Source organism: Oenanthe melanoleuca, chromosome 4 (genome assembly GCF_029582105.1).
Source record: "Oenanthe melanoleuca isolate GR-GAL-2019-014 chromosome 4, OMel1.0, whole genome shotgun sequence".
Lineage (NCBI taxonomy): Eukaryota > Metazoa > Chordata > Aves > Passeriformes > Muscicapidae > Oenanthe > Oenanthe melanoleuca.
The window spans coordinates 57,212,461-57,238,513 of record NC_079337.1 but is presented as its reverse complement, the minus strand read 5'-3'; the positions used below and the strand labels follow the sequence as shown (position 1 = coordinate 57,238,513).

Genomic DNA, 26,053 nt, shown 5'->3' with positions numbered 1-26,053 from the left:
GGGGGGGGTATAAAATATGCATACAATATGCATACCTGCATATCTTACGCATTTTCTCACACCTTTATGATGGAAATATTTTCCAATAAATAAATGTGTGCCACATATCCATTAGCACATTCATTTTCAATCCCTGTATCAAAAATAAAACCATGTTTGTCCTCTGGAGAAGATAAAAGTCTTTGAAGGAGCTGTGAAAAAAGCTACAAGCTGGAGCAGAACTCACAGAAGAAAAAACAACAATAGCGGTTTTGTCACAGCCACCCACCTGTGCTGTGGAAAGTGGAGCTCCCATCCCAGATCAAGAGAAAACTGTTACTGTGCAAAAGCATCTACACTGTCTCAGGCGTTTATTTCATCACACCACTTCAGTACACAGTGATCACTTTGCACATAAATGACCTTTAGCTTCTAATCCTTTGAAACTACTTGACTGAGAAATCAGCTTGATCTAATGGTAGTAATAATGATAAGGAGTCAATGAAAGAGCTTTACTTGTAAGTGAAGAGAGAGAATACAACACAAACAGATTGTGCAATGAAACAGATGTTCTGGGATGCTGGAACAAAGCCAAGGGATAGACAATTAAAGTCAGACTCTTCAAAGTACTAAAACTGGGAGCAATTTGTTAACTAAAAAAAGGCTCAAATCCAAGTGTAGATAAGACTCAATAAACTCCCTCCTGATAAAGCAGAGGGAAAATGGTTTTGACTTCAAGAAGCATAAACAATCTGTTTCTCCTAGATTGTAAGGCTTACTAATTTTTATTGTTTATTGTTACGAGAAGAAAAATAAGTTGTTTCTCATCAGTATTTACTTATGCACTGAAGTTTTTATTGTCCGAAATTTAAGGGGAGGAGATGTATCGTGAACTTCTATTTAAGACAGTCTTGGGAAACAGACCTTTCCATCCTGTAAAATCTGAATGTCCTCTACAAGTACACTGATATGAAATGTATGTGTTTTCCTATCTCTCTTCTGAAATGTATATTTCTATACATTTTATGCAACAGGCAGCATCATTCTTATTCTTTGCTCTGCACAGAGTGAAAATGTCAAAAGTTTCATGTGAATTAATTATATTCAATAAAGCAGATGCCTGTTAGAAAATGCAAACATGATATTTTTTAAAGACCTTAACATAAGCAAAGGAAAAGGTATTTTTAAATACAAAGAAAAATTTGGCACATAATGTATTGCTTCTTAGGCATTCCACATACCATGATGACTTAATAAAAAAGCCTTTTACAGCTGCACTGTGTAATGCACATTTCCTATCAAATTTAGACATTGAGTCATAATGGTTATTTTTACTGTATTGGGATGACAGGCTTCTGCTGGAGAAAAACAGCTGACCACATTTGTTCTACTACAGATCATGAGAAACAGCCTATACCTATGTTTTCCCTTCATTTTTGTACAGACTCTGCCAAGAAAAAAGGAACTTTTGACATGTCCACTCTCCTTTGTCCCATTCAAGTTACATGAATAAAAAGGCAACTTGCTTGCCCAGATGCTTCACACACTTTTGTATGTTAAATTAATAAGATATCTTTTTATAATGTATATTTAAGATTTATAATAAAAATGAAAACATGATTTCACACAAAGAATAGCTAAGTTTGTAATTACAATGGAACTTTAACGTGCATCCACAATACTATTTTCTTCTACGTCTTTTCCCCTCCCAAGCCATACACAAACAGTTCTACTCTTCACTCTGTTTCACATAGAGCTTTAACAGCCAGTTGTGGTATCTAATATGCTACTGTTTCACTTGTGATCCTCCATGTTCTAAAAAGTATCAAACCGCAAACCATACACAAACAGAAAGCTCTTTCTAACTAACAAAAAGGGAAAATGTGAATGTAATACAAGAGAAAATTTAGACATATTACTCCTTCAGCTGTATCCAACAAATGACATAGTGGACTACATGTACTGTGAATAGGCTTTTTGTCTCTTTAGTATGATCAAAAGATGTCATTTCCTCATCAGAACATCCTGAACTGTGTATTTTTACACTATCCTCAACACCCACCACTAAAACTGCCTGTGTTTTTCCAAAATGCCTATCTAGTTTGTGTTTCAGTGCACATCCTTACCAAGATGCTAAAGCCACAGTGGAAATGCAGTTAAATCCTGTTGACAGCAATAAGAAAACATTGAGCATGCCTTGTTGCAGAGAACTTCATTATCACTTACAAAAAACAGTAAAGGAAATGTAAGGAGAAATGTGACCTGACAGTTTCCTTCTCCATACAAGTCATTACATCACGCCCCGATGTCGGTGCTGTCATTCTTGCTTGAGCCCAAACTAAACATTGCTTACAGCTTTCAGCTAAACAAGAGATCACTCTAGTTATGGCTGGGGTGTTTCAGTTTGCAAAATGACAAAGAATTCAAAAACTTACTAACTTAAGTATCTGTTCAGACAACAGAACACATGATTTATCTAAGGTCCAAGCCCTGAAAATCCAGTGACAGAATCTATCAGTATCCAATAAACTGCAAGAACATATCTAACATTGGAATTTTTTTTTAACATTGAAAATGGTGTCAAAGCTCTACAGCAATGCTGATATGCACCTGGGGTTATGCCCATGAATGTTCTGCAGCAAGTTTTTGTTTTCTGTTTTTGTTTTTTTTTTTTGCAAAGCAGTATCAGCAAACAGAAGCAGTTACACCATAAACATGAGTAACCTCTAAATTATCCATAATTATATTTAATGAAAAGTTCCTTGAAGTCCCTTAGTTACCTTCAAATGACATAGTTTAAATAATTAGCTTATCATACTAAGCTGATTTCTCAGCAGCCTCAGTCTCCTGTTCAGACAGTTTCTCTTCTGACAGTACTGTCATCCACGGGGACACGGAGCGCGTGATGGTTTGTTTGGCCAGGTTGTAGTGGTTTATGACTGTGTAAAATTTCCCTCGAGCGCTGGAGTCTTGTTCAGAGTAGTAGTTTTCCAACCCAGCTGGAATGCACTGATTATTCTGAAAAGAAAATCCATTGCTTAGATTTCAGATATGGCTCATCAACACACATTAAGTAGGTTAGGTTTTTTTTCCTCCTTTTTCTTTTAGTCAAAGCCAACAGTCACTTTCTATGAGTTAAGATGCAACATACAGCAATTAACTACAGTACTGTCCTACTATGTTGAAAATATTCTTCCCTGCAATCCTTAAACTACTGGTGCATTTGCCAGGAAGACCAATCTGGGTTTATATGCCAGAATAATTAACATACAAGAAAGGTACTTGCCTAAAATTCTTTTTGAAAGTATTTAGTCTCCAGTTCCAGCCACATTTTGCTGTTAATTCCTGCCTACCCAAATTCCAACTGTTTGGATTACAATTACAGCTGTCTGTATCCTACTGTTAGATTAAGTTCAGGCAATTGACCCTGGTGCTTGCAGTCTGAGGGACAGATATTAATACAGATATACTGGTGCCAAGGTATGAACAGTTTTACAGCCCAGTAGCTCACACATTATAGGGAAAACTCTGTGGGTGGCCAAGCATATGTTCAAGTGTGTACACACAAAATACTTCACTCCTGATTGTCAGAAAGATGTAACCAACTGCAGATTTTTAAAAAGATCTCTGGAGCTGTGAGACTACATTATTTCATTTCCTAAAACGGTAAGAGCACTAAATAGAACCTGCTAGATGCTCAGAGCTTTGGAAAGTGAAATAGATAATTTAGAGAGTAAAATAAAAGTTGAATCCATTTTGCTGTCACCTTAAAAGCCAAAGTAAATGTGCCTGTGCAGTGTGTTTGTCACAGGTATCATCCAGGACCTCTTCTAGTCACAGTGCAGGAAGAGCCCACAGAGCAGCTCACTGCACCAAAGAAAGAAGTTAATTAGACATATACTGTGACCCCCCAGGTTTTGCCCCACAAGGTCTTGGGTCTCACTGCAGGAACTGTTACCACTCTGGCCAGTCCACGCAGTCTTGCCTTATACTTCAACATGTTAGGGCAGTCACCTGAGCAAGTGAATTGACTCCTGTAAGCTAGAAGTAGCTGCACCTTGAGGAAAAATTCATTTAATCATTTCTACTCTGGCTGTTTTAAAAAGAAATAGGATATTCAGTCTTCTTGCTTCCAGCACCAGAGGACTAAAATTTATAATACTACAGCACAACAGCTTTGAACTGCTACTAATCTATTCAGAAAACAAAATTTTACATTGAGAATTTCTCAGCAGAAAAAAACATACAAAAATTCCGTGTGTTTTAGGACCAGATTCTACCTTAAAAGTGCCCACATTTACTTCTGAGTTGACTTATGTCCATGTGGAAAAAAAAAAAAAAAAAAAAAAAAAAAAAAAAAAAAAAAAAGTATAAATAAGCACCAGTACCAACAGTTTCAAGTCTAAAGCAAAAGAAAGGTGAAGACCCAGCAGACAGTCTTGGCTTAATATAAATCTCGCTTCCTAAAAAGGCCAGCATGAAAAAAATGAAAAGGTATGAAAGAAGAAAGGAATACTTGCCAAAACAAGATGCTCACAGATAGTCTTAGAACCTGCCTGCCCCTGAAGAATTCAGTCACCTGGCACATGTGCTGGCTCAAAGATACCTCGCTGTCACAAGACTAACAGCCCTCCCACGGTCAGCACCTCTCTGGCTCAAACCCGCAGGTGTGAGAGGCCTCAAAGTGTGGCAGACTCACAGGAGTGCCTAGAGTTTCCACAGCCACCCCAGTTGCCTTTTTCTGTAATCTTTTGTCAAGGCAGCAGCCAGGGCAAGTCTCCCTCCCGGTTTTGTTGAAGTAGCACCACAAAGCAGATGGGATTTAACCCTGGCTAAACAGCATCTGTGTCCATTCAGCACTGCAAGTCAACAGAGGCTTTCCCATGCTCATAGTCAATGTATTTGCCAGCTGCAAAATAGGGACTAAATTTATAAAAACATAATCCAGGAATATAGAATAGAGCTATTTGATATGCATATTCATATACATCAACCATGTCATCTTCTGGAAGTATTCCCCATGTTTTATCTGGGATAACTGACACTACTTCTGATGTGATAAAATTACTAAGAAGCACAGACACAGACATATTTGTAGTGATTATTTCACTCAGTCATGGGATGTAATCACAATTCTAAATATTTAAATGGGGAAAGGAACACAATCCATTGAACTAATGAAATCTGCCAAGGAAATTCAAGCAAATATAATTATTAGAGCTGAAGACAAGCCAAGATTACTGACAGTCTGAAAATAAAGCTACAGAATCTTGTGTTGCCTTCAGAAGCAATTTGCTTTGTAGCAGGCAAAAATGACTCACTAATGGGTTGGATTTTTTTTTTTTTTGGTGGGGGGAGGAGATGCTTGTAGTCACAAACATGCAAGACATCTGACAGAAGAGCCTAAAGAAACACACATCAGTTTCCCCCTTGAGTACATTATTGCTTCTGGGATTTCATACTTCTGGAAGAGATGGGAAAACGTCTCCTTTTACTCACTGCCCCTTGTGTACTGCCTAAGGAGTGCCCCTTGGCTTAGTTCCCATCAAGGCAAGCCATACACACTCAGTGACTGAGTGATGGGAACTGCTGCTGATTCTTACCCTGCCACTTGCCTGAGACTTTCATGTATGTAGAACATTTATTTCCACCCTTTTTATTTGTTTCCATGGTTCCCAAATGAGAGAAGAAGGAAGGCCATGAGGAGAAACTGGGATGCTCTAGAGTGACTTGCCAGTCCTTTCTTTTTTTCACAACCCTTCTATTTTGGAAATTAGTTACAGGTTATGGCCTTTGATGCCAGAGAAAACCCTGGTTGCCAGTCTATATCTGGCTGAATTAAGATGATTCCTTTTCTTCCTCTGACATGAAGATCCCAGTGGTATTCATTTATAAATAGTATCTTCTGTCACGTTAACTTTGCTGGGTCAGTAATTCCCAGTTTAACAGGTGATGGTGTGGTCTTCAATGCACTGAAATCCCTTTGTTATACTGTCCACCAGAATGCAGGTGCCTTGGCAACAAAAGCTAAAGGGTAACAGATACAGTACAGAACATACTGAAACCCTGGGGGAATTCTTCAGGATGTAAGTGCACTCTGAGGGTTTTTGTGGTGAGTCTCACCAGTAGGTTCTGACGAGTGCTCCAGAGAAGCAATCTGCACAGCAGCAGTACTAAGGCTGCCTCAGAAAGCTTAAGCAAGCACAGAAATAAGACTGCTGTACAAAGGAAAATGAGCACCTTTTAAAGCATACCTTCATGCCCTGGAGGCGTAGCACAGCAGAAACCTTTGGAACTGCTCCATGTATGAGAGCATCAAAGCAGAGGAAAGTGAGTCTGACTCAGAGCTGTGGTTAGCTCAGCCTTTATGCAGATTCCTGCAGTACCAGGCTTCCTAAGGCAGGCACACCTTTGCCCTTAACCAGGAAATCACATCAGCATCTAAAACCTGGGAACATCCAGGCCAGACAATGTTGTTGAGTCCACCTGAAACATGAAGTCAGTCCACAGAGACACTGGTCACAAGGTGACAGACTTCATGTTTCTTCTGTGCCAAACTATGCCATCACATACCATGGATTCTTCCAAAAAAAGATGCAAATAAATACAGTCATCTTAACAGTGGTAGTTTTCAGGTCTTGTGTAATTTCCCAACACCCTTATCCTACAGAACTCTTTCTTAAAAGTTACATGACCAAAGATGCTGTGTCTCCTGGCATTATGCCATCAAGCAGCTGGAAACAGAACACCAGCTCCAAGAAAACCACCAGGAGTGTAACCATGATGCAGCACTTGTGCTGTATGTATTTGCTGCACCTTATAAACAGAGCATGAGCTATGGGACATTCTGCCTAACTTCTGTCCCAAACACAGGACCTGAAAGAGAGAAACACAACTAGAGTTCGGTCACAGGGCAGCTGAAATATAGCTGAGAAAGTGTTCTTTCCTAAAGTATTTGTGACAGTGGCAAGAAAAGCCACAAGAAGCCAGAAAGCTGCAACTCAAAGGAGAGGACAATTCGGTGTGGAAGGAGGCAGAAGCAGGAGGCTGTTGCTACAGTCACACAGGAACATGTAACTGCCTGTTCCTGACAAGTCAGGATCTCATCAAGACAGGCTTGAAAGGAGCACAACAGTCCATATTCCAAACTGCTCAATACCAAGAGGAAGCTTAGGGGGAACAAAGGCCTATTGTCCCCTGAGCCATGAACACAGAGGGGTTTCAGTGCCTGTCTGAGATAACACAGCAGAACCAGAAGCTGGATTTCCTGAGTTACAGCCAAGTAGTCTAACCACAGTATCTTCTGCCCTTGAACAAAGGGGAAGCAGTAACCAACTGAATGCTCAAACCTAAATTAATCCAAAAGGACATCACTGATTATAATTTTGGACTAGATTCTTGTAAGATATTTATGTGCTTGAAGTGACAGATAAAATCCTGAACAGGATTGTTGAGGAGTGCTGAGGCAGCCATCCCTTCTTAAATCCTTTTGAAGTTCAAACTGGGTACCCATTTGATTTATTAGTTGACTAAATATTATTAAAAATTAAAGGGAAGAATGCCATTATCACTGCTACTTTTCTTACCTAATTAAAGCCAATTCAACACTGCTAAATTTACAACTGGGAGGTCAATGTTACTTTTCTGACTTTCAGCCCAGGTCATAGCAAAGGAGCTAGCACCACCATCTCACATAAATGAGCCCAGCCTCCCTTTTGGTTAGAACCAGTATTTTTTACAATAAACGTGTTTTCCCTTTTTTGGCATCACTTTTGGCAGTAGGGCTTGGAGGTCACTGTTCTAGAACAAGAAGTTCTTAATACAAAAATAACCCTGAAGTAACTCTACTACTCTTAATGAGAACATCAGTTTTTCTTTGACACATATTCCAGATTTTTTTTCTCCACATTTTATCATTTTCTTATTTCCTAAGACACAGTAATCTGAAAGAATGTGCAACATTAAACCATATGACCCATAAATGAGGGCTTTGTCCAGACAACTGCAGGTGATGCAAACCTGAAAGATACCAGTGTTTAGACTTTTGCTATATTTCCAATGTTTAAAGTGTTAGCAGAGTAGCACTGTTAATATTGTGCAATAGTGAAACTTCAATTATAAATTACAAAGCAAAAGCATAGCAGGAAGCATACTAACTTATGTAAAGAAACATCAAATCTGTGCAATACAGCATGCCTTAATCAAGGTTATGCCTAAAACAACACAGAAATATTACATACTTTCTTTTTCCAGAACTGGTATGCACTTTACCTTGAAAACAAATCCTTCTGGACAGGTATGATCATACTTGTAAACCTTGTAGACTACCAGAAATACAACACACGTTAAGAATGCAAGGGCAAATAGGACCAGCACAGTTACCTGTAAAGAAAAATAAAATATACTTATGTTAGTAGTGCACTGCTTATTCTATTGCTTATTCTGCTGCTTGTTACTGCAGGCAGCAGAAGTCAGCTGTGAATGCACTTTACAGTAAAATCAAGCAAAGGATAAAACCAGCTGCTTAATTATTGAGGGAGAATGGAGAAGCAGCATGTAAGTGTTCTTCCCTGCCCTTCTCAGAAAAGAAAGAGGATCATCTGGGCAGTGGCCCATTGCCTGTACTGCAAGGCTTTTTATGACTGCATTTCTGTTCAAGGCACATGAGGCCAGGACACACCAAGGTAGCTTCTCTCTGCTGTTTTTTCAGTATGTGGATGATGTAAGTCTAAGTCTAGTTTATGTCAGCTGATAGCATGTTTTTTTTTCCTGTGCCTGTCCAAGAATGGAGTCAGGTGGTAATAAGCTAGCACAGGTGTCATCCAGAGGTGACTTGCATGGCATGGGGAAAGTAATGTCTGCCCTCTCTTATTAGGATTAGAGTTTGTTGCACCTGCTCTGAACTTAGGGATAGTTACACTGGTAGTCTGGTGCATTGGTTGCTCAATACTCTGTAATTCATAGGTTGAAACAGTACTGCTTCATTACACAGAGCCTGTACAGGAGTGGTTCACTGCCAGATCCATATGGAAACGCACCATGTTCAACACTGGGCTGGCCCCCAGGAGTTGTGTGGCACCTCTTTCCGCAGTGCTCACAGAGAAGCCATTACAGGCAGCCTTGCATGGCTTTTCACCCTGTCCTTCAGTACCTCTCTGCCCCTGAACTTGGGCTGCAGAGAAGTCCAAGGCACACCTTAGGACAAACCTGAAATCAGTGTCAGTATCAAGCTAACCTTTCCCAGGTATTTGAAAAAGCAAAAACAACAAAAAACTGTAGTTTTGCCTCTTGGTAAAAACAACCACCATACACCCCTCCTTTTGATAAACCTCTGAACTAACAGATGCGAACTGTGTGTGGCAGTGGTATTAGGACATTTCAGGACAAAAATAAACTTAAGGAGCTTCTCATCCTGTGAAAGCAAATCTCATCATGGGCAGACAACAGCAAGGGCTGTATTTTCTGGCTGAAACAATATTGTGTGTTGCTGAAGCCAAGGATCTAGTAAGGATTTTTGACAGACACAAACTAAGCAAGAAAAGGGAAGGCTGGAGCAGAGGCAAGGAGAACTGCAGATCAAAAGGCAACTTAGCAGAAGTGTACATATTAATGTAACTATAACAACTGAAATGAAACATTGGAGCAAAGGACCTTTCTGGAATAGCAACATGTTCAGTTTCTCAAGTCACTGGATTACAAAAAAGGGGGAAAAAAGTAGTATTAATTAACCTCTGAAAACTTCACACAGACAATTGTCATATCTAATTAGTCTTCCTCCAAGTTTATTACTTGTTTGCATACACAAAAATTAGCATGGATAGCTCACTCTGTCTTGCCAACCTCATATGCTCTCCTTACATCTCCCATGCCTCAGTATGTTCTGCATGAATCCAAGAGACAAAGTACATTTTCACCTTCCTTTCTGGTCATTCTCTGTGGCCCAGTTTAAAAACAACCAACATAACAGTTGCACACACGTCCCCATTCCTGGCCCAGCTATGCCCTAGCTGAGCCCTTGCTATAGGTTTTTGATCAGGCTTCTGACTCCATGCAGCCTTCAGCAAAGGCTGCTTCTTTGGGAGCACAGGCCTGCGACATGGAACATGGGCACTGGCAGAACTGCTGTGGCACAGATCAACCCAGCTTGTATTTGTCTCCACCACAGATAGGAGCTAAGAGTTTAGGATGTTCTGAAAAATATTATCAAGTCCCAAAGTATTTTAACCATATTTCTTGGTCCTTCTACTAGCAGCCAGTAGTAGAATTGTAACATTATTTCCCAGCTGTAACCATTCTGACATATAGATGAGGTCTGGGAAATGTACTGAGACAACATACTAACAAGCTGTTTCGTCACTGAGACTAAATGTTAAGGCAGTAAGAAAAAACTGTATTTCCACAATCACTGCAAGATCACTCTTAAAAGCTTCAGAACTGCTCTGAGAAGTAACTGTTCTTTAAAAGAAAATAAAAGCCCAGTGTTGTCTTGATTGCTGGAGCCTGTCAAGTTGCAGAGCCATGGCCTCAAGGGTGATTTGCTGAGACCTCTTTTCAGCGACAGTGTGGAGCTGTGAGTTCTCACTGCTTCTACAAGTTCTTCCATTGCCACACAGTAAATAAGCCATGGGAAGTGTTCTCAGGGTTCCTGCTTCAAAAATCTCAGATTTTTTTTCTCTCACTTACTGTAGTTCCTAATGTTACTAATTTTAGTATTAACATGAAGATTTTTACTCTCATTATCTCCAATGATTTGCAATCACACTCCATTTGCAAATCCCTAATCAAGTAAGCTCTTGTCTCCTTCCTATTAGGAGAGAAGCTCCCTTCTCTTACCATCCTTCAGGATACGAGTAACTTCTATTTAAAGACAGTTGCAGATGAAAACAGCACAGATGGAATCTAGCAATGGATTTCTTTCCAAGGTGATTGCCATTACTTGTTAATCCAATCCACTTTTCCCTTTTAGCTTGAAAATTTTTTTCTCTCTTCTAATAGCCATTTTTCTTCACTCTCATAATAACCCAGCACTGATGGTCCACAATGGTCAGATCCCCATGCTCCCTTCTGACTCTGAGGCAGTCAGCTTCTCTCCCTGCACTAACACAGTGCAACCCTACCTCTGTGCCTCACCTTCTCAGCCCTCTCCTCTCAGATGCTTTTCAAAAATAAAAGCATGAAAAAAGAGAAGGCAACAAGCAGCTCTTTAGACCACAAGCAACCCCAAAGCTGTCATTTATTGCTTTCTTCCACAGCAACTTTGCACACTCGCTGTAAACTAGTTTTTCTCTTCTTCTTACCAACACACGACTCACACCTTGCCCTCTTCCTCAGGCAGGAGCAGCTGCAATGCATGCATATGCACCACTTCCCTTCTTCAGGAAGAAAATCTTGAATCTCCTTTTCTGTGGTAGCCAGCTGGCAATGCAGGACCCCACACAGCACATTCACAAGCAGAAGTCTTGTGAATTACTGTGATTATCCACTGCCACATACATCCTGCAGAACTCCAAGGTGATTGTCACCTCAAGAGTGATATACTTTTCTTGAAGTAACTATAGGATAGGACAAACCACCATTTTTTTTAACTAGGAATTCAAAGTGTGATTTTGCTTTCATCTTGAGTATAACATTTAAAGTTAGTTTTAAGGGGATCTGGCAGCAAAACGAAGTGAACAGAGAAGATGACAAGATATTATTTATGTGGCAGATTTTTGAATAGATTGTAAGTGAAGAGCAGAAGAAGGACAACGTCTAGCCAGAAGCCATTAGAGTAATCAAAATGAGAGATGACTAATGAATGAACTGAGCATACCCACAGCAAAAAACCTGTCTTCAGACTCTGTGAGCAGTCAGCTGAACAAATTAAACTCACCATATCTGACAACTACCCTGTCATGTAAACAGCTTGTGATAAGGCCTTTACTGTAAGATCTAGCAGATCTTCCTTATCAGTCCATACTACTTTGCCTCAACTGCAAAAGATTGCAAATGATATTTTCTCTGCCTGGCTACTGCAGTCTCCTCCTTCCTCACTCCACTAATGATTACTTGGACTCCCTTTTTCATCAAGCTGGAATACTACAGCAAAATTCATCAACTGCACCAACAGTGCCTGCTCCTCTTCACACACTTTCCTGGTTATATTTCAAGGCATGCACAAGTCTACCCTTTTTGCTCCTCTCAGCTCCATCTGTTTTGCTGTTTATTTTATCCCACTGTACCACTAAAGCCTGGGTACCATTAATTTCTCCTCTGCCTTCACTTCTGTCTAATGGCTCCTCTTGCCTGAGATTCTTTCATTAACCCCCTCATACTGTACTGTTCCTTCATGCTTTCATGCCTTCCTTCATGTTTTTTCTTCTGTCAGCACACAAACCCATGGAGAAGCATTCCTATTATTAGAAGAACTAACAAGACATGCAATGATTTTCACTGCTTAATCACATCTCATCTCTGCTCTACATCTATGCATTATCTATTTCAATTGAAGCCTCTTGGGAACACAACTTTCATTTCTCATCAGTTTGTAAAGTGTGAGGCACAGAGTTGCTGCCAGCACTGAACAAGAAGAGTGAAAACATACTCTTACAGAGCATAGGAAATGATTTATAGCCAATTAATGTTTTGCTCACCAGTAAAATGCAGAGACCTCTGGGGTGAAATACAGCAACTCTAACAACTACTTAGGACAGGAAATTAAGATTATTGCTATCCAATTTAAACTACAAGAGAATTTTAGGCAGACGGCCTGTAATTACAATAGATTGTGTCTGGCTACATCCCACAGACAAAAATTTGTAAAACGTTGCACTGAGTTTCTTGTTAATGGCCATGACCTCCATTTCACCTCTCTCCACTAAAATCCTGCATCTCCAGCTACACAATGCCCTCTATACCAGCATGTTAGAGAACACAAAAATCAGCTTTTCACTTATCACTGCTTTTGTAAAATTATGCCCTTGTTTGCTATAACCTCAGCCTGTCCCTGGAAGTTTAAATGAAAAACATGTCTGAAACAACATTCTCAAGGATTAAGAAATCTTCACCTTGTGGGAAACAGCAATGTAGAAGAAAAAAGGAACATTTACATCTATACATGTAACATTCGACTCGTATTCAATTACAGAGCAAAGCAAATTACACAGAACACCCTGGTGCTGTGCCCTGTACTTGCCATGGGAATACACAGAATGACTCCAGTCATACACAGTGACTCCAAAAGACAACCAGGTGCTTTGTTTCAGAGGAGTATTTCTAACATTCCATGTCATGTTTAGCTGGTATGACTGGTATCCATCTATTAAACTCAGCCTGTTCACAACAATCTCATCAAAACTTTTTGTTCAAAGAGGATGATACTTTGGGGACAGATTGTACAGAAAAAGCAGTAGAAATCAAAACACTGTCCTTCTCAAATAGAAATGACAAAGAGGAGAAAACTGTCTTGGATGCTTACCTGGAGATAACTGGGAGTAGCAGCAGAAAAGGCAAAAAAGGCAGGCAGTAACAAAAGAAGCTACAGAACCAGAGCTTATTAACAGCGACAGTGCAAGACAACAGGACCAGTCTGCAAGGGAATTGATTAATGAAACCTGAGGGACACACTGTTACACAAAAATAGGTTAACAAGGCACTGGCCTTGAGATCCTGGAAGTGCAGCTTAACTCAGCTGTTCGTGGCAATGTTCCTGTCATCTTCTATCACACAGCACCATATACTGTGTTTCTTAACAACAGGGATCTGAGGAAGCAGTTCAAGAAACCCTGTGGCACCAAGATAAGAACCTTACTACCTTCCCATGCAAACCCAGGAGATATTACTGAGGCCAGGAAAAAGGCTGCATAATGTTATTACAGGAGAGGAAAGGTTATTTATGTGATGCTTCTGGAGGGATCCAAAACATCTTCTGTGTCACCTTTGTGACTGGTTCTGTTCCAGTAAAAGGATTTCTGATGGAGACAGTGGCAGAGGACACCTGACCTATAGCTGGGGAGCTGTGTTAAGCATCCACTTTACTTAAATCTTCCAGCTCTGACTATAAAATTCTTTTCAACCAAAAATGCAGCAGGAGGATTGTGAATGTCATATCAGATAATATCAAACATGAAAAAAAGGAAAAGTGACAGTTGCCATGCAGTACCTTTACTTACATCAATTATTTTAAAATAATTGTTACATTGAAAGAACCACCTCCTTAATTTTTCTTATTTGAAGTAGTAATGAAAAAAATTTAAAGCCTGCCAAATCCTTATACTTGTGAGCAACTTTAATCCTGTGAGTAGTTCCACTGGAGAAGGAACTAGTAATGACAGTAAGTACCTGTCACTCTTCCAGCACTAAGTGACAGACACAGAATCTACTTAAGGAAGTGATACTTGTACAGGAATCAGTTGACATCTGCTCTTAAACTTTTAAAGCAGGAGCAAAGAGCTACTAAACACACAAAGTAATCACACAGCAGCAAAGAGAAAACTGTTTCCCTTGTTTCTGATTATTTTTGCAGTAGTAATAATCACTGGCATTAGTAAGAAGAAGTACGAAAGTGTTGAGGCAGAAACATGTTTGAAGAATGCCCTTTTTAGATAGAAAAAAACCCCCTGCACAGTTAGATATATATTGCATACATTTTTGCAGTCTTAAAGTGACCAGGTAAAACTGTGAGAACTGATCTTGAAGTTTCAATTCCTCTTCCATAACCTCATGCAGACATTCCAACAGCTGCTTGGTACTTGATAGTACATGGTTTGCATGGTCTTAGCACAGAGATAAGCATGAGGCTTTGGCTCTGCAGTTAGATCTATGTAGAGGTGTCAATGATAAAGTCAGAAGAACTGAACTTTTCTGAACAGAAACCAAAGGCTGAAGACATATCACAGCTTGTGTTGAAATTTATTATAAAAAAATCAGTGTTTGCTTTCAAAATACCTCAAAATGTTCTTTATTGAGGTTTTCTCAAGGACAGAAAAGAAAAGGCATGCTTTGCTACAACAGATTTTTTTTAATTGGTGTGTTTGTACACAGCTGCCAGCTGTAGCCCAATCAGTGGGTGCCAGAGTAGACATCCCACTACAAAATCCAATGGAGGCTGTAAAAACACTGCTCTGTCAATGGGGGAGGCAAAGTTTTGGCCTTGGGTAACCCAGACCATCAATTTTCTTCTGCCCTAACTTCCTCCTATGTCCTGATTCACAAGGATCCTTTGTTACTCTGTAGAGTGGACAATTACAAGAGAGAAAAGTCTGCCTTATTCAAAGTTGCTTTCCAGATGTGAAGAACCAACTCCCCACATCAGCCTACACTGTTCAGAGAACAAAAGCAAGACTTCTGTTTCTCAATGGGAAATGAATGAAAAAATCACATCTTCCTTGGCATGGTTAGTGCATAAAAATAAATTAAGACAACAGAATTCTCAGAATCAGGAAATCTTCACATTCTTTTGAGAGATTCTGATTTGAATTCAGAATGTGGCTTTATAGAAGAAAACTATACTTGCAGTTTTCTTTGAAAACATTCTCAGCCCTGTTATAATACCTGTCGTAATGTGAATTGAATGCAAAAAAAATACATTTTATAATTGATTATTCAGCAAGTGCTAAAACACCAAATGATCTTCATGACATGTGCACATACTGGAGTGACTTCATTTGCTGTATTGTGTAACTTCTCAAGAACAGCTTTAGATGATCTGCACTGCTGAATCCCAAAAATACAATCTGCTTTGTCATTATTTGAGAAGTACATCCTAGAATACACATGGGAATTATTTGTAAATATGACTGACTGACTTGCTTTATTTTTAGCACAATGCTTGGGCTGTGTCTTGTGGCAAGCTTGTGCACTGGTGATGCACCACACTGAAGTCATTAAAATGGCATCTGAAAGTCTGCACATGAACACAAGCCAAAGTCAATATCTCACCAGTTAAATAATGCATTTCATAATTACAGCAAATATTTAATTTTCAAACAAATATCTTTTTGCTCTCTCAGAATCAACAGCAGAAGTTAACATGATGGTTCACAATTAATAAGGACCCAGGAGAAAACCTCACACAATCAGTACTTTTCATCTACACATTTATGAAATGTTATCAGCTATTCATGTAGTATTTACGGCTGGGAGTGGTGAATACGACAACCATCCCCGCTGGAGAACTAGTCATTTCCTTTAGAATGTTGCAAGCAGTGTAATTCAATTCTAAAACTGTTAAATAGAGATTAAGGGACATTTTTAGGATCTGAATGTTCTATATGAACATTGTTTTCAATTAACTGAACCAAAATTTTCCTAACTGACAATCCCCATACTCTTCTTTGGAAACCTGGCCTTACAGTCACAATGTGAATCACCCTGCAATTCCCAAGAGATACCAAATCTTACAGAAACCTCTCTCTGATGCAGTAGTTACCTAGCAGCAAAACCTAGCAACCCTGTAGTATGAGATTAATCCCAGAGCAATCATAATGAAGTAATATCTAAAGGATATTTAGTATGCCATCCAAAGGTATATAAAAATGCAATGCAAAAATCCGCAGCCTTTTAGCTGTTCAGGTACACAAATTAGAAAAGACTACCCAACAGCACAACAAGCTATTTATCTGTTTTCAGCAAGGTCTCATTCGCTCAGTTCTCCCAACAAAGACAGAAAAAACCACGCAAATTTACAAAAGGACGCACAAGCCTTTTAGATGTGACTAAGACATTCAAAACTCTTCCTTAGCTACAATTTAATGTTCCAGCAATGAAATCCCTCAGGCCCTCCTGCTGAACCATAAGTGAAAAGTTCTTCAGGTATAGGCTCTGCTCAGCTGCTTGGAATCAAAGTCCTATCAGGGCACTCAAACTAAAAATTGCCTCTCTTTTCTCTTCTACAACATAGTAAGCATTTTCTAATCGCCTCAGTGTGACCAGAACACGCACAAAGACAGCCAGACATAAGCTCTCCTTGTTCTGAGCTGTCCACTCGCATTTACCCCATCCTCACCTGAGAGGAAGGGGATTACTATCAAGGCCTGGGACCATGGTGCCAGGAGGATAAAGAGAGGATCTGAGTCAGAATTTTCCCTGAGGAATGGGATGTCCTTGCCCCAAACCAAGGAACAGGAAAAGCTGGCACTAGGTTTCTTACCTCCTTAGTAAAACCCTACCACACCCCATAGCATCTCTTCTTGGCTGTCTGGGTGGGAACCTACATGCTTCACTGTATGGCTGAAGGCTCCACCAGGTGAATGGCACTTAAAACATTTGTCGCAGCAACACTCTGCTAAGTTCCTGTCCAAATACAGTCTAGTCCCTCCCTGAGCCTTCACTCTGTTTGTTTAGCATGCTTCCACTGAGAGCTGCATTTACACTTCTGAAGGTCAGCTTTTAGAGCACTGCTCAGGCACAACCGTACCAAAATCTCTGCATGTGCTCTGAAACTCCTATTATGCAGACAGAGTTTAGAACTGTGCAACAGAATCCACACCTTTACTGAAACTCTGTGTTTTCCCCTCATACTAAATGTTAGGCTTTCCAAAAGTATTTGTACTTGTGCATTGAAGAGTGTGCTTGCCTACTGCTTAGAAGTGCTCTGGTATCCTTGGGTAAGATGCCAAATTAAAAGCACTGAAAACCTGCTGTCTTACTGTTAAAGGAATAGTGGAGCATGAGCTGAAGTGCCAACTTTCCTGCTATGCTTTAATTACACAGAGTAAGAAAAACTATCCTCTAGTGGGAAGCGGGAAAGGATATTCAAGCCTGCACCAGTTAAGATCTCTAGTTTTCTATGGGACTAATGAAGGGATTGTGTGGACACAATCTGAGTCAGATTCTTGCTGAACTGCACTAATAGGCATCACCAAACTGTAAGATTAAATTGGACCAGGAAAACTGATAGGATGGAGTTCTGGTATATATCCCTGGGTAGCCATAAAAAATACATAATGGACTATGACAGCGCTTTAATGAGAATGGTTTGGCCATAGTGATAAATAAGAAGCCAAAAAGAAGATAAACGTTCTGGTGGTCCTTGTCCTTCAGCACAAACAGGAGCTTTATCTATGCCACGAGCACTCCCCTGTGCAGCCTACACACACCCTGGCAAGGCACATTCTGAAACCCACACACTGACAGAAATGCCTTCAGAATTCATCTGCCACTGAGGGATTACAACCAATAAAGCTGCAATATTTGATTTTGCTTCTAATTGTTAAATACTGAACTATTACAACATTGAATTAATTTTTCTAATGTCCAGCTGTATCCACAACAGGCACTCTGTTATAGCCAGTTCTGACTACAATCAGCAATTGATTTTAAGTACTTCTGCAAACACAACTGAGTCATTAACATCTTCACATTTCACTGCTTACCTTAAATCTTTCTGAAACCCCTTCAGTGATGCTGATTGTGAATTCAGCTATTTTAGGAGTACGGAACTTCCCCTTCTTGCGATCAGGTTCATATTCTGTTTTTGTTTTGACCACAACCTTTAAGAAAAAGAATCAATCACAAACCTGTCAACTAAAACTGGCCACAAAAACCTTGATTATTCTTTAATTCTTCTTCTATCTGCTTACAAGCACATCTAGCACCATATATTTTCCCTCCCCACTTTGTGCAATTCTTCTTTGAACGCTCTAAATCATTAATTATTTTTTCCAGTATTATCAATCATCAACTAAACTACCTCTCAAAGTGGTTTTGATGGACCTACAGTAAGACTTGTTATGCAACAGTTTCACAAGGGTTTTTTCATCTGTGGTGATACTCTCCTCTTATACTAGGCAGGGACTGGTCAAATCCAAATAATGGACCTTCCCACATTGTATAGTTTGAAAACACACACTTCCATTTGCTTTAGGAAATGCCATTAATGGGATTTCAAATTGGACACCAACAAAAGATTATTGAAGAGTACTCCTAAAAATCTTGCAGATGATGATGCCATGTTCTTTGATGGCAGGAATCTGAGTTTTTTTAAAAAAAGGAAATAACCCATGTAGTCTAGTTGGTATTCACCATGTGATAGACTATGGCCCTTGGCACTCTTATTTTTAACATCTAATTTCTGAATTATCAGCTGCAAGCAGCAAGATGCACATGAACCCCTGTGTTAATGAGATTTCTTCAAACACTCCAGGCTCTTCAGTTTATTCCTTGCTATGAACTACTGCCCCAAGCTACACAATTTAGCACCTTACCTGTATTCCCAAAATATTCATTACGTCAGTCGTATCTCTGCTGTTCTCCTAGGCATTCTAATCATACAAAATTTTCACATACCTAACCTATTTGCCTCATTTTTGTCTTCTGCATTTTTCAGGAACTTTTCCCAAGTACTGTCCTCAAGCTAGGGTACAGATTATTGTAGTGATGATCCTATTGCAATTTGCTCAATTTCCTCTGTTTTTCCAAGGAATAAATATCTACTCTTTTAGATTTTTGAGAATCAAATTCTAGCATTAGCACAGCCCGTGGTATTAATAGCAAACACATTAATCACAGAAAAGCCCAGGTTGGAAGGGACCTCAAAGATTATCTTGTTCCAAACCCATACCATGAGTAGGGACCCATTCCACTAGACCAGGCTGCTCACAGCTCCTTCTAGCGTGGCCTTGAACACCTCCAGGGATGGGGCATCCACAGCTTGTCTGGGCCCTGTGCCAGGGCCTCAGCACCCTCACACTAAACCTGCTCTCAGTTTAAAGTCATTCCCCCTCATGCTGTCACTACATCCCCTTGTAAACAGTCTCTCTCCATCTTTCTTAAATTAAGACAGTGATACTTCAGGTAGCCAGACACTGCAATGACAACCTTTGGGTTCCCTTCTTCTCATTTCCCTGAATGGTACCTAGAACATGTAACTGTACCTAGACTCAGTACCATAAAGTTTATTAGATACTTTCACAGTATTATACATAGGTTCAGGACATAGCTTAAAAAACTACTTACCTATTTTCAACTATAATTAGTAAGATAGTAGTTAATATCTATTTAACTTTATAGCTCCCCAAGAGCATCATGGAAGTTAACCGCCTGATGATTTCTGGAATGATTTTTAACATTTTAGTTCCCTTCCTCCTCCCCTTATGTTGCATAATCTCAAGCAACTCAAATCGCATTCAGCTGACACTGAATGTACAGTTCTAACTGCTTGGTTATGTAATGTCTTCTTTTGTTTAACATATCTAAATATGAATTTAAATCACTTCATCCCTTTAATTTAGAAACTGTCAAAATCATCAAATCCTTAGCACTGTAGTAACTACTGTTCAAGAAGTTATGCTTCACTGCCACACTGGAGCCTTGCAAGTGAATAATAAGCATAGATATATGAAGTATGTACTCCTATTCATTATACATGAGTGTCTGCATACTTCAGAATTTGATCTGTATGTCAATCTTTTCTTAATACTGTTTCTTTTTTTCCATATCCATTGCTCTGCCCCTGCCTTTGAGTCTCTAGCAACCAGTAAAGAGACACTGACCTGACTAACCAGTTACAGGAGGACACCAGCAGGACCAATAAATTTAATCTTCCTCCTCTATGTTTGCAAAAGAAAAAGAAAGCTAATATACAATTGGACAGTGGAGCGTAGAAGAACCAAATATTCCTTTATTTAAGTTTCTAGCTTAGCTGGACATTTGCTTTCATTCAAGGAAAATGCCATCCAGGTGGGAGGAGTTCTGCCCCATTCTAGTAGGAGCAAATGGGCTGGCACAGAATCCCCTGGGTTCACTACAGAGGCTCTGCTCAGGTTAAAGCTATTACCATGCAGATCCCTCGTTCAGACTTCTGCTTAGCTGTGCAGGAACAGAACTAATTCCTTTGGTCATTGGTCCTTGGTAATCGGTTATATCCAGTCACCAGTTGGCAGATGTATCAGACACGGTAAGACTGAGCTTGTTCTAAAGCCTTAGGGTGTGATTTTGTCCTCAGTTACAAGATTTACACCCATGTAACTGAGGGCATAAAATGGACCCCCAGGCTCCTGAACAGCTGTTATGGCTTATTGCATTTATGCCTGCCAACTGGTCACCACACACAACACAGAATGGTGTTGATAGCAATTAAAATGGAGGTCACACATTTATTTGTATTGCCTACAAGCAACACTCTACCGAGGAAAATTTTACAAGCTGAAATTCTTTACTCTGAGTTAAGATTATGTGGACTCCTTTGAGGTTTGAGGGATGAATAGCTATCAGTTTAACCAGAAGAAGAATTCAGCTTGTGGAAGACACAAGGCCAAAAATAAAAACTGTATGAAGACCACAAAGCTTTTTATTAGCAGATGCATGTGGGAAATTACAAGTAAGAATCCTATTAAAACAGGATGCTGAACACCCTGAAAAAATCCTATCCCTGTGTGCCTCATGTGTAGCACTTACTACAATTCTTTACTGTAAGGACAAACATATTTACAGGTTATCACATCATCTCTCTAAATCTTTAAAATTAAATCTCTAATAATCAAGGCACTTAATGAGGAATGCAGGAAGCACATTTCCCTTCCAACCTGTAAGCAGCATACTAAACTGCCCCCTTCCAGCTACAGAGGATACCTGAATCACCTATTTGGAGGTTTTTGAACAAAATTAATTGCCAAGGAGAAAACTCAATGGCCTATTCTCATCTCATTATTTCAGCTTGTCTGGGGTTAGCATTAGTTTCTTACTGAAGCACAGAAGGAAAATGGAAGTGCTCTCTGTTGCAAGTATGTCCATGCCCATCGTACAGAGAAACAAGGCAGGGCACTATTCCCCCATCAGGGACGCATTTTCTGGACAGAGAAAATTCATATTTTTCACAGAGAATACACAGGACCTTCCAGATGCAAGAAAGATACAAAAAAGGAAGGACTATGACCATACAGCATAGAGAAGCTTGCATTTATACAGTACATATTTCATATAGCAGCACTGAAATCTCTACATGCTTATTGTTAACATTTCACACTGATTTTTAATGCAAACCACCATTAATGGATTTTCATGAGCTTAGCTGTTTGGGTTTTTCCCTAGAGGGAACTAGAATGCCTTTAAACATCCCATATTTCATGTCGTTTCTAAGCTGCTCTTTACCCACAGCCTATTCTTTTGTTGTTTGCCTGAGATCTGGGTGCGATTCTCCAGGGTGGAAACTAAAGCCTACTGTACCTTATCAGGAGGTGGGAATTGGAGCTGATTGACATCCAGGGGTGTGATCAGGGGGATGGTGTCAAATCCATCCTCCAAAAGGGGCTGCTTTGTGCTCTTCTCGCTGAAATTATTCCCCAGTTTCACCATTCTTCCAGGATAGAAAGATTTTCTGCTGGCACACAAAGGCACACACGCACAGAAATAAAAATATCAGACACCAGACCTTTTCCCAGCACTCGGGGGACCCGAAATACCTTCTGGAATTAAAAAAAAAAAAAAAAAAAAAAAAAGAATGTGTTGGTCATTATGATTCCGTTAGGTTCTGAGAAGTAAGAACGATGAGCAGAGCTTCTACTATCAAAATTAAGAAGACCCCAAACCACCCCGCACACAAAGCGGCACCCAAACCCCCGACACATCAGCCTGGTTCAAGCGCTGCCGCCGGCGCGGCCCGGGCCCGGTGCGGCATCGCCCGCGGGTGCGCGGGGCTCGGGCTGCGCCGGGATCGGGAACCGCGGCCCCGGCGCTGCCCCCACCCCTCCCGCCCCGCGCCCCGGGCTCCCCTCGCAGGGCAGGGCCGGGCCGTGCCCGCACTCACCGCCGCGGCTGCCGGCCCTGGCTCGGGGCGCGTCCTTCCGCGGCGGCCGCGCAGCGATGGCGGAGCGGGGGGCGAGGCGGCGGCTCTCCCTCCGCGGGTGGCTCTGGGCGGCCGCAGCGCCGGGGCCGTGACGCAGCCGCCGCCTGGCTGAGGCAGCTCCGGAGCAGCAGCAGCAGCACAAAGGGGCCCCGCGGGGACGAGCGGGCGGCGGCTCCCCCAGCCGGCGATGGCGCAGCGGCAGCAGGTGGAGGGGGCGGTGCGTCCCTCCCCGCCCCGGGCGGGGCCGCGCCGAGCCCTGCGCTAGCGGGGCTGGGGCCACCGCCCTGCCCTGCCCTGCCCCGCTCCGCTCGGCGCTGCCTGAGCCCGGCGCGGCGAGCTCGGCAGCTCGGGCAGGGCAGCGGCGGTAGCTCGGGCGGGGAGGCTGCGCTAAACCGAGCGGCGGTGAGGGGCCCCGCCTTGCCTCCCCGCCGGCGGCCGCTGAGCCAGGGCGAGCTCCGCGAGCTCCTCTCATTCCTGAGGGGACAGGACGGGTGTGTGGTCAGCACGGGGAGAGCCCGGCCCCGGGGCGAGCTCCTCTCATTCCTGAGGGGAAGGGACGGGTGTGTGGTCAGCACGGGGAGAGCCCGGCCCCGGGGCGAGCTCCTCTCATTCCTGAGGGGAAGGGACCGGGTGTGCGGTCAGAGCGGGGAGAGCCCGGCCCCGGGGCGAGCTCCTCTCATTCCTGAGGGGAAGGGACCGGGTGTGCGGTCAGAGCGGGGAGAGCCCGGCCCCGGGGCGAGCTCCGCAAAGCCGGGGGTGCGAGCGTGGGGCCCGGGCTCGCGTCACTCCGGGGCAAAGGCGTACTGCGGAGCCTTGCAGGGGGAGAGGACATCTTACAGCTCGGCTGGCTCGCGGCGGAAAAAACCCAGAGTGATTCATATTCACTGCGCTGTCTCCTATAACCCAAGGCAACAGCACGCTCCCCTTGCAGTCTTGCAGGTGCTTTGCTTCCCAGCCAGCGGAGCGAAAGCGCTGTGGGCGATGCAACAAGTGCTGCGCTGGTCGGCAGCGCTGAGAGAGAAGAGGCTGACAGGTGCTCAGCCTAGGGCCAGTTCCACGCTTCAAAACCAGCCAGCCTCTTCTCACAGATGCCAGCATGAGCAGTCTCTCCGTGTGCTTTGTTCCAATTTCCCAATCCAACACGCATCCCGTTTTCCTGAGGTCAATGGTCTGTAATGCTAAGGGCTCTTTCTGGCTGTAGCACAAAGCAAGTCGTGTCTCCAGCTATGGATCATCCTGTCTATCTCATTTATTTCTCCCATCAGTGTTCTGTCCTGAGTAAATAAAGTGTAAAATAAGCTTGTCTTACCTGAGTAACATTTCATAAATCATACTTGCGTGTGTTAAGTAGAAGAAAAAGGGTTTCATTTTATATGGAAAATTGCTCCTGTGACTGGAAATGAAGGGGTTTCTCAGAAAACAAGAAACACTTGAATTATTTAACTTTGGCAAAGCCCTTGTCTTACAAGTGTTCTTGAACAGAACAGATGAATAACGCAGAGATGGATGAGTGCAATCATACAGAACCCAAATGACATCAAAAGTCCAAGTGATGATCAGAAGTGTATTTGACAGTATACTACAGGGAGCCCAAATAACACAGCAAATGGTTTAACAAATTGACTGACTAGGTTCTTTCATCTCTAGCTCTTGTGATTTTGTATTTGTGCCCTTTTGGCTGAAGATGGTCAAAAGCTTAGGGCTATTGTGTGTTAAGTGTGTGCCTGAGGAAGTATCAGTGTTGGATTAAGATGAACGGATGTAAATTCCCCCGTTGGCTGGTGAGGTATTTTTATTTTAGTTATGTGAGCATGTGCTCAGGTTGCTCTGTTTTAGCACCTGTTGTAGAGAAAAGGAGAAATTTGGATAGCCTGTTTAGAGAGTGAGGTATTCTCTACCTCTGTGCATTTCTTTAATGGTATCTGCCTTTGAGGAACTTATGCTAACTGGTTTTACCTGATTATCTAGTCTTTCAGAAAAAATAATTTTCTTAAGCTACTGGACACTTCACTTGTTGCCACCCAGTATTTACACTTAGTGGCTTACATCTTTTTCATTTTAAGTGCATGTCACCCCAGGTACTATGACATAAAAGAAAAAAAGCTCTGTGTTTTTGTGTGCATGTAGATGTACATGCAAATGTCTGTGACTAACAAGTGTCTTTATTTGCCAGCTATATAAAACAAGCAGTTAAAAGGCTTTAATTTCTGATATCAAATAGCCAATTATCACTTGCTATTGATGGTTTTTAGGAGAAAAAATTAAGTAACTAAGTTCCAAAAGTGATACACCTCCTAGTCAGAAGTTGCTGCCTTAACAAGGCAAAAAGGTGTATATTAGCATAGACAGTATTTGAAAATAAATTGATTTGTCAAAACTAGCACACCTCTTTTCTCCAGGGCTCCTGCTGCAGGTCATTTTGCTATGGTTATTCAGTGGTTTTAAATTTGGGGAAGGAATGTCCTTTATCTTCTTCTACAAAGTAACTCAGGTACCAGGTGCTTAACAAGTAACCCACATCCTTGCTGAGCCACTGAAGTATCATGGGCAGCAATCTTTGTCTCATGTTAGTTATCTCTGAGGAAACATGAGTGCTCCTTGTGGGTGTGTGGGCACAGGAAAAGCAGCCAGTGCACAGAATTGATGACCTAGAGGCTATTCTCATTAAGTCAGTTTGTACCCTGATGTACTTACTCTGAAACATTAATGGTCTCAGTGAGGTTAGAATTCACCCTGTGTACCATCAGCCTGACTATGAAAGCAGAAAATTTGCACTTCACCATTGTGCAGGTGTAGTACTTCCCAATGAAGTAACTACTGGAGGAAAAGGGAAAAAAAGAAAAAAAAAAAAAAAAAAGTAATGTGAAGCTTGTGTTTGCTGGCACTTGGTCTAGGAAATTATTCAGAAGTCTTTTTAAAATAAGAGCAGGCTCATGTCTCACAAAAGCTGGAGAAAGATCAATTGCATGGGGCAGCCTACATTTTCAACACTTGCCAAGCCCTCATTTTGAAGCAGAAACATGAAGAATAAAGTCACACAGTCTCTACATATGGAAATTAGGAAAATGGTGTAAACTGCTACATTCCATAGGGCTGGACTTCTGATTTATCATGGGCAAAACATCTAGAAATTACAGGATTTTTTTCCTGCAGAACAGTTTTTCTAAAGATGAGGCCGAAATTGTGACAATTAATCTATTATTTGTGATTTGATGATTCTTTATTCAGAATCTTTATTCACATGTCTTTTTCTTTGTGGGCAGTAGTTTACTGACACAATCAAGTGAAATGTCTCTTCTGGAGTCATTACAA

The 26,053-nt window shown here is 41.3% G+C and overlaps 1 protein-coding gene across 3 annotated transcripts; it reads right to left on the bottom strand.

Annotated features, from left to right (window-relative positions):
* Positions 1-333: 333 nt before the first annotated feature.
* NSG1 (neuronal vesicle trafficking associated 1) lies at positions 334-22,969 on the bottom strand. Of its 3 annotated transcripts, none has more exons than XM_056490380.1 (5): positions 22,703-22,969; positions 22,123-22,361; positions 18,333-18,449; positions 8,251-8,361; positions 334-2,997 (listed from the first exon to the last, which is right to left on the bottom strand). In XM_056490380.1, exons 2-5 carry the CDS (start codon positions 22,249-22,251, stop codon positions 2,797-2,799), a joined length of 558 nt encoding a protein of 185 aa, XP_056346355.1. In that variant the 5' UTR covers positions 22,252-22,361; positions 22,703-22,969; the 3' UTR covers positions 334-2,796. The 3 variants fall into 3 exon arrangements, with proteins under 3 accessions (XP_056346355.1, XP_056346356.1, XP_056346354.1); XM_056490381.1 differs by having other exon boundaries at positions 22,123-22,276; positions 22,703-22,945; XM_056490379.1 differs by having other exon boundaries at positions 22,123-22,273; positions 22,703-22,945.
* Positions 22,970-26,053: the final 3,084 nt, after the last annotated feature.